This window comes from Mizuhopecten yessoensis, unplaced genomic scaffold (genome assembly GCF_002113885.1).
Source record: "Mizuhopecten yessoensis strain PY_sf001 unplaced genomic scaffold, ASM211388v2 scaffold8469, whole genome shotgun sequence".
Classification (NCBI taxonomy): Eukaryota; Metazoa; Mollusca; class Bivalvia; order Pectinida; family Pectinidae; genus Mizuhopecten; species Mizuhopecten yessoensis.
In genome coordinates this window covers 650265-659071 of record NW_018407563.1, presented here as the reverse complement: position 1 = coordinate 659071, position 8807 = coordinate 650265, and the positions used below count along the sequence as shown (strand labels likewise).

Sequence of the window (8807 nt, the reverse complement as noted above, 5' to 3'; positions counted from 1 at the left end):
ACTGTTTTCTTTCCGTTAATAGTCACCGGTAGTCAGTATAATAACTGTTTTCTTTCCGTTAATAGTCACCGCGGTAGTCAGTATAATGACTGTTTTCTTTCCGTTAATAGTCACCGGTAGTCAGTACAATAACTGTTTTCTTTCCGTTAATAGTCACCGCGGTAGTCAGTATAATGACTGTTTTCTTTCCATACCAAGTATTATATTTCATAGGGAAATGACGTCAGTTCCATTTTGACTATGAAGATTGAGAAATACTATGAAAACTACAATTCTTCCCATCACATTTAACAATACAGAGTAGTCATCACACACTTCCGCATACCAGTACTTACTATGGTATGTGTACATCTGAAGTAAACAGTACTTCCCCTACTACCGGTCAATCTACATACATCACGTACTGAAATTGACGCATTATTTATAATTATCTTCAATCAAACTGACATTGATTTTACCTTAATAATCATTACCGACTTTGTATGGAAGGAATGTGGGATCGATACAAAACTAAAACCGAAACTTCTTTTTTTTTCTTCTCAGCTCTGGTCAGTGTCCTCCAGTCAGGTCGGTCATTGTACTAAGGCGAGAGTGTTCGTGTTAATGTACCCCGACAATTACATGTATGACCGACAGCCAAGACCGATGACTTAAAGGTTTATTCAACACTTATTTCGTGGCCGTTTGGGGAACCGTAATTTGTTACCTAGGTACTGTAGCAAGATGAATAATTTATTATACATGAAACAGCCTTTTCATTGGGAAACCGTTAATTGCCTGAACGGGTAGGAAAATAACCCTACGACAAAAAACTCATGAAAGTAAAGTTAAAGATCACAGTACCACTGTTAGTCTATGGCTTTGATAAATCAGTCATAGAAAGAAAATCATACATTGTGGGGCTTCCATGGGAAATAATACTGATAAAATAAACAAAATGAAATCAATAACAGTCGAATGGAAAATAATAAGCAAGACCGGGGTTCGAACACTGTGTCCTGGCCAAACTGTGCTTCAGTTATATCCAAACGGAAGTTAAGGGGATAAACTATATATACGACAAACAACAGGGCAGTGGGACTGGGTTCCTTAATAGGCGCAGAATAATTGACCATAAAAAAAAGTAAATAAAGGAAGAGATTTAACAATTATTGATTACCATTCATATAATTATAAAAACATCACTTGTCAAAGTAGCAGTATACAAATTAGCATATTGAATTTGATCTTCAAATTACCGGTCGTTATCTGCCTTGGGCAACAGTACTCCATCATGTAACAGCACAGGCGACTATTCACCGACATTGCGGATACTGCATTGTGAATGTTTGCAAGCTTTTGACATAACGTTGAGAAAACACAAATGATTTCTAGAAGGTACGGGTGAACATGCCAAATGTTTTCAGGGCATCTATTTAAAAATCGAGGGGTGGGATTTCCATATCCTGTCACATACATTATAATTCGTTATAGTAATAGTATGGAATTACCCTGGTGTGAAAAGACCGAGTAATATTAGACATGTTGAAGGTTTAGATCTTAAAAATACCGTCATTGGGGAAAGCTAAATCTCCTTAAACGTCTTATACATACAGTACTTTTATTACATGTATCAGACGTGTTTGATTGTCTGAACACTTTAAGAACAAAATATTGCTGCTGTAACAAATTCTCATGTCCCTGCGATACAAAGTTGACCAAAATCAGGGCCTGTACTAGTGAAACCATTCTCATACTCAAGCATGGGAACTGTGCTCAGGTCGGCGTTCTTGTAACACACTTAAATCGTACATGTGACATGGTAAAACAGTGAAGTGTAAACACTGAACACGGTATTAGGGTGTAAATCTCTAAAAAAAATCTCCCAAATCACAAACTTAGTGTGAATTATATCAATTTATCACCTGAACAAGAAATTGGGCTTGAGCACAGAATCTGATTCCGAGTATGAGAACGGTTTCATAAATAGGTAAAAAAAAAATGTTTTTTGTTGAAATTTTACGATAATAAGCTGAAATACTTTTCAATGATGTGAGAGGACAATTGCATAAGGCAGCATATGAAACCGCACGAAAATCTAGGTGCCTCTAAAAATTTGAAATTTGTTATGTCATGGACTCATGATGGAGACCGTTGGAGGTAGTACAAGACCCCATGTTCAACAAAGAGTCCTTTTATCAAAGTGTTGATTTATTTATAATTACCTTTCAACGAGGCAGCCGACAGAGGCGCTCGCTTTAGGAACATCTGGCAGCTGGTAGTCCTCGTACGCCTGGTCGCTGTACTTGACTAGATTATCATACACATCCTTATGGAGTTCTTCAACATCAATTTGAGCCCAATTCTCTTTTGGTGGAAACCGGAAATAGCTTGTTGGAAAATGCAGTTTCTCGGATAACTTTAGAGTCACGTCATGACGTATTGGCACTTTCATGCATACGTCGACTTTGGCTTCCAGACCAGACGTACGACGTGCGCGTCGCGATGGTAGCGTCGAAACCACGACGTAGGGGTCGGACACTACATACTCCATGCTAATTTCCCGATCACAGCATAGCGGCGATCTTGCATTTTCAATGGGCAAGAAGTCGACGTCCATAGGTAGTGACATACGCCCAGAGAATACGGCGTCGGCGCGGAACCCTTTCTCCTTCCCCGGGGGTGGTATTTCAATAAGTTTGAGGTCCAAATCATCTTGGAGGTACAACGTCTTCTTTGAACCGTCCTCTAAAATTTTGTAACATCCCACAACCGGAACATCGACGTAACTCTTTTTACTGAATTTGATTTTGTATTTAAGAACTGTTAATGACTTGAAAACTAACACATCTCCAATTCGTAAAGAAAATGGCGCGGGAACGTCAGAAGCAATGTCCTCCATGACCTTGACATTAATTGGCTCATTAAGTTCAATAAGGTCGAGAATTGACCCGAAACGTCTTAAGGCTTTCCGAAAACGACCTTTCACATTGTTTGATATACTGAAGTAGTCTTTGCCCGTCGTTCCTAACAACTTCGGGTCGTGTTCGACGTGGTGTACGAGCACCTCTAGTTCCTGTGAAAAATGCTTTCGGAACGCACCCGGGATTGATTTATAGTTGGTGATAACAGCGGTGATTGGGAATTCCGACTCGAATTCAGTAACAAAGTCACGTAGAGAGTACTCATTTGAAATGGGCTCCTCGTACTCAGTTTCTGTACTAGATACCACTTCTAGGTCAAGGTTACGATCAAGCTTCCACCGGACGTCCAAATTGTCCCTTGGCGACGCCACGAAGAACACTTCTGGTTTTTGCATGGTTATGATGCCTTTGTGTGTCAATGGTAGCCCTGTGATCCTGGACAGAGTCAGCTCTTTGTTTGTTATATTACCATATATTGGTTCCTCATCATCCTTTTCATTATTCTGAGATTCCTCTACGGCAACCAGAGTCATATTTTCGCTGGACATTTTTAGTTTTCTAGACACCACACCAAACGATATAATTTCTTGCAAAGTGTAACTTCTGTCGTCTTCCAGAACTGAAAAGTCACCGTGACATGATTTCGGTAACTGGATTAGATTACCGGCCTCGTCCTCACATTCCAGAAATATTTGTTCGTCCATTGGGCTCCGAAATTTTCTATGAAATCTGAAAACCTCGTCCTTACGGAAAATCGCTGGCAAGTACGGGTCATCGTATCCCTTATTGGCTTTGAATTTCATCGGAAAGACATCCAACAGATCCCCAACGGTTGAAAATATCTTTGGTGTATCTTGTTTCCCGGAAGACAGGAGAGACATAGGAGAAACAATTTTGAATTTGATAGCTGTCTTGGCTGGGACACGAGCGACCCGCCTTGACCCAGTGTCTGTGTCAAAAAATGACAGGCCAACGTTGTCCATGGCCAAGGTATGTAGGTAGATAAAATCACCCTTCTTTATCCCCGTCCTTCGGTACACACCTTTCAGGTCCTTCCCTCCAACTACCCTCACGAACTTTGGGAGCTTATAACACTCCGTAATTTCTTTCAGAGAACGTACCTGTCGGGCCTCCGGTGATTTAGTTTCGGAGGCCGCCATCTTTATATCCCAGTATCTCTAGCGGAAACACTCACCTGTGTTGACATACACACGCCTTCACTCACATGGAATGTTTAAAACGTTACTGCCGCTTATCAGCAGACGGGTACAACACAGATTGTATTAGAATATCGATCGGTTTAGCCGCCATATCTGTTTAAATACAGTACAAAACAGTTGTGCCTACAGTTGTAAACTGTCGAATAGTTTATCACACTTACCACAGTATAAATATTAACTCCATACGCTTATTACACTAGCCAGTGTATATTCCGTACATACTCAATTAACACAGATACATTCATATATATATATATTATAGCGCAGTTTATCCTTCCGTAAACACATAACACATCCATGACGAAGATCCATTTCTGTAAGTAACAAGTTGTACAAAGTGCAGTCCCGTTATAGTTTTCTTCTCTCACAACTCGGTGTACCAGAACATAGCTAGCGATATTTATCAATTGACGACTCCTGCAGACCTACATATGTACGCCGTGTTGCCTAAGGGTATATACATGTATGTCTGACACGCTAGATTGATTCGCACGGTAAATATAGCCTACCTGGATTTTCCATGTTGAGCTTTAAAGTTCTCCGTTATAAACAACACAATGCCACGAGACAAATACCTGTAAAGAATTAAACGGGAACATCTTAGGTTGGTCCGTTTTTTTTAGGTAATTGCTCCTGGGAATTTGCCAGAAATAAACGGTCTATTCTTATAGATGATGAACAGCGGTTTCTCGTCAACGACGAATAGACTATACATCTGTAGTCCCAACACCAGATAAGCTCTGTTTGTTTAAAACACAGTGTAAAATGACAACGCAAAAGTGTTTAGAACATGTTTCTTTGTCGAGATGTACTTCCAAACAATAAGTTATAGGTTAAATATTTACGTGGAAACGTTCACTTAAAACAGCACTCTAAGTATTCTACATCAATATGTTTTCGTAATTTATGCCGTTCTTTCGCTATCATTTGTTTGTAAAATAAATTCATTCATGTTTCACTCCGAAACTATGATATTTAGTTCCTTCTAAACGGCTCAATAGCTTCGTAATAGTGAGGACTTCTGGTCGTCGGCTTAACACCCATTAAAGAACGATCATATGACGTATATTGTTTTCCTCGTCAGCAAGTTTTTCTGTCACTTTTTACTGGCTGATGATGTACCAAACTTCTCCATTGGAACATTAACAGCTTAATTGTGTAAGGTGTAAAACGATTTCAGCACTGGCCCCTGGTATAACAATCCGTTTACTATTATTGTTGGTATATAATTCCAATCCTGTGGTTTCAGTGGCTGGCTGCATACGTAGCATAACCGTGTGGGTTTGTTATTTCAGCTGCCGTATCATTACATCGGTAGCCTAATGTATCTCTTACACTCTCTATCATGTCGTTATAGGTGTAGCTATTCTAGTCTCTGCACCTCTCCAGTCTCTTACACAGGCAGCAATACTTTGCAATCCGCTGTGAACAGAAATTCGTTCATCATTTTTTTCCAAATACTGTTCCAAATTTCTTTCTACTCGTTCACACAAAACTAGTGTATTTCCTCGTGAAAAGCTCGACAACAGTGTGGCGCTGCCATCATACCTATGACTGCTGTTTTTGCTCCACTGTACATCTATGACGACGTGGCCACTGATCAGCTCTGTTTTATTGAATAGTGGGACTTATATTAGGGGGTACACGTTTTTTGTAATCTACTCATAATTTGTCTCAAAGCCAAAAGTTGCCTGCCAGACATAGTGTGGTAACAATTTAATAACGGCTGCATCCCGCTGTATTTTAGTCCAGACAATGTTGTGTTAAAAAGGAAACCGTTCTACATCATTGCATGAAAACTAGCTTTATTGCCATAGCTAACCCCCAGAGACGTACACCTTGCCCCAGTACTGCGCGGCTATACCAAGTGGCCTTGATTGAGTTATGTCTCGCGGTACTTGTACTGCGTTGTACCGTGGAAAAAAATAAGCGGTATTTATCAATTTACATCAAAGATGATATATACGTTGTTAATACACACAGAAATTCTTAACATAAGTCTGCATATATCCTTTTTTGCGAGAAATTAACTTCATTGACCACAGTTCTTTTGAAAGCGTTAACAGCAAAGTAAGTAAATGTGCCACATCCTTCAGATGTATCGCCCCTTTCAATTTGCACCTGGTCGCAATTAACCTCAGTTACGTCATCCTTTGTACTTTTAATATTTGATGCACTAAAGAACAATCCAAAGGCGTTCACACTATTGGTACTCCATTGTATCTTACCGTACAACTTCTCCAACTATCGGGATCAAATACCATAACAATAAGACTCGGGTCCAAAAGAGTGTCGCCTTCTAATGCTTTCTGCAGTAGGAGAGCAGCACGTGCATTTGGTAAACTTACATAATCAATTATTGTAAATGTGAACTAGTCTGCTAAATCAATATTATTTAAAGCAAAAATAAATGTATCTTAAATAATATCATTTGAAACTTGAGACTGTTTCATGAAGACGACTGATGGTGTCGGCCATTGCTAGCGGACTACCGGAAGTGATTTTGCTCACAAAAACTGACCTTATGTTGGGTGTATGGTACCTGACTGGCACAATGTGGAGGATGGGGTTGATAAAATACCTGATAATGTTACTAAAATATAGATGATATAATTGTTAACACGTGTAGGTAGTGGAACGCGTGGATGCTGTTTTAGTCTAGACACTCAGGCCTTGGGGTCTAGTTCCAGTTAATTTCTCGTTACACACATTCTATGATATTCCCCAGTTAGGATTCCATATGCTTCAGTAATCAAACTATCATTGAAAGAAACAATGCTGTGTGCTGATGAGAAACAAACACATCGTGGTAGGCGTAACAAAAAATACACATGGCTAAGTACAAATGTATGTAACTCAATTACAAGGCAAGCTGTCTGTGGATAGATATTCAATAATCCAGGCGGTCGTCAACACTAAATTCACAAATCTGAAGTTCTGGAACAAGTTGTATACCAATTGTTTATAATTATAGCAGGCAATTATGAAATTTGAAATATTTCCAACTTATTTCAAAAATTCATATTTGACATGATGGGATCATTTTGGATGGACAATTTAGTGTTCAAGTTTTGATAATTATGAAAATATCAGCGATGAACAATTGATTTCACTGAAGTCCGTGAAGCTTAAGCGCGACACACCTGGCCCACGAGATCGCGTGTTTACTGGTGACTTGTTAACGTTGCTATTTCCGGTATCAGATACGAAATTTTCTTTGTCACCACCTGCACGTCACAGGTATCCCAGCCTTCTGCCTGTGTCGGACACATTAGTGTGAATATTTTCAAGTATCAATTCTAGAGAACGAACCAGCGTCTTCATATTTTTTCACTCCTGGGAAAAATGAAAACTATTCATTTCAATATATCACAGCGTACATTGTAACGGAGCTTTTCTGTCAGACACATGGTCTGGTTAAGCTGAGGGACGATACCAGTAAGGCAACTTTCTCCATATAGGATATTTTCAAAAAATGTTTAAATTCAGAAATAATAGTAATTGGGAATTTCGGCCACATCAACACAGAAGAGGTAGAGTCAATAAAAAGTATCACAAAATGTTGAGGGAAATGACATTACACATTTTACTAGCTGGCATCAAATAGAAGCATCTTTCGCAACTAATGTCTGAGTGCGGTGAAAATATAATCATCTTTGTACTAACAGAATAGAATTATTGAAAATTCAGTGGCATATTAAACTGTCTCGTGGAGTGAAATATATAACCTCCGTGATACAGACATTATATATATTACCTCCGTAATACAGACATGAAATATATAACCTCCGTAATACAGACATGAAATATATAACCTCCGTGATACAGACGTTAAAATATATAACCTCCGTAATACAGACATGAAATATATAACCTCCGTAATACAGACATGAAATATATAACCTCCGCAATACAGACGTGAAATATATAACCTCCTTAATACAGACGTGAAATATATAACCTCCGTAATACAGACGTGAAAAACATAACCTCCGTAATACAGACATGAAATATATAACCTCCGTAATACAGACATGAAATATATAAACTCCGTAATACAGACATGAAATATGTAACCTCCATAATACAGAGTGAAATATATAACCTCCGTAATACAGACATGAAATATATATCCTCCGTAATACAGACGCGAAAAACATAACCTCCGTAATATAGACGTGAAATAGATAAACTCCGTAATACAGACATACAATATATAACCTCAGTCATACAGACATGAAATATATATCCTCCGTAATTCAGACGTGAAATATATACCCTCCGTAATACAGAGTAAAATATATAGCCTCCGTAATACAGACATCAAATATATAACCTCCGTAATTCAGACGTGAAATATATAACCTCGGTAATACAGACGTGAAAAACATACCCTCCGTAATACAGACGGGAAATACATAACCTCAGTAATACAGACATGAAAGATGTAACCTCCATAATACAGAGCGAAATATATAACCTCCGTTATACAGAGTGAAATATATCACCTCCGTAATACAGACTTGAAAAACATAACCTCCGTAATACAATACAGACATGAAATATATATCCTCCGTAATTCAGACGTGAAATATATAGCCTCCGTAATACAGACAAGAAATATATAAACTCCGTAATACAGACATTAAATATATAAACTCCGTAATACAGACGTGAAAAACAT

The 8807-nt window shown here is 38.5% G+C and overlaps 1 protein-coding gene across 1 annotated transcript in view; it reads right to left on the bottom strand.

Moving 5' to 3' along the window:
• LOC110456028 overlaps positions 1-5665 on the bottom strand; it is a 13507-nt gene extending 7842 nt beyond the window's left edge. The window contains exon 1 of the mRNA XM_021506547.1: positions 2205-5665. Within this exon, the coding sequence (XP_021362222.1) occupies positions 2205-4063 (1859 nt within the window). The 5' untranslated portion in view covers positions 4064-5665. The remainder of the gene's footprint in view (positions 1-2204) is intronic.
• Between the last annotated feature and the right edge of the window lie 3142 nt (positions 5666-8807).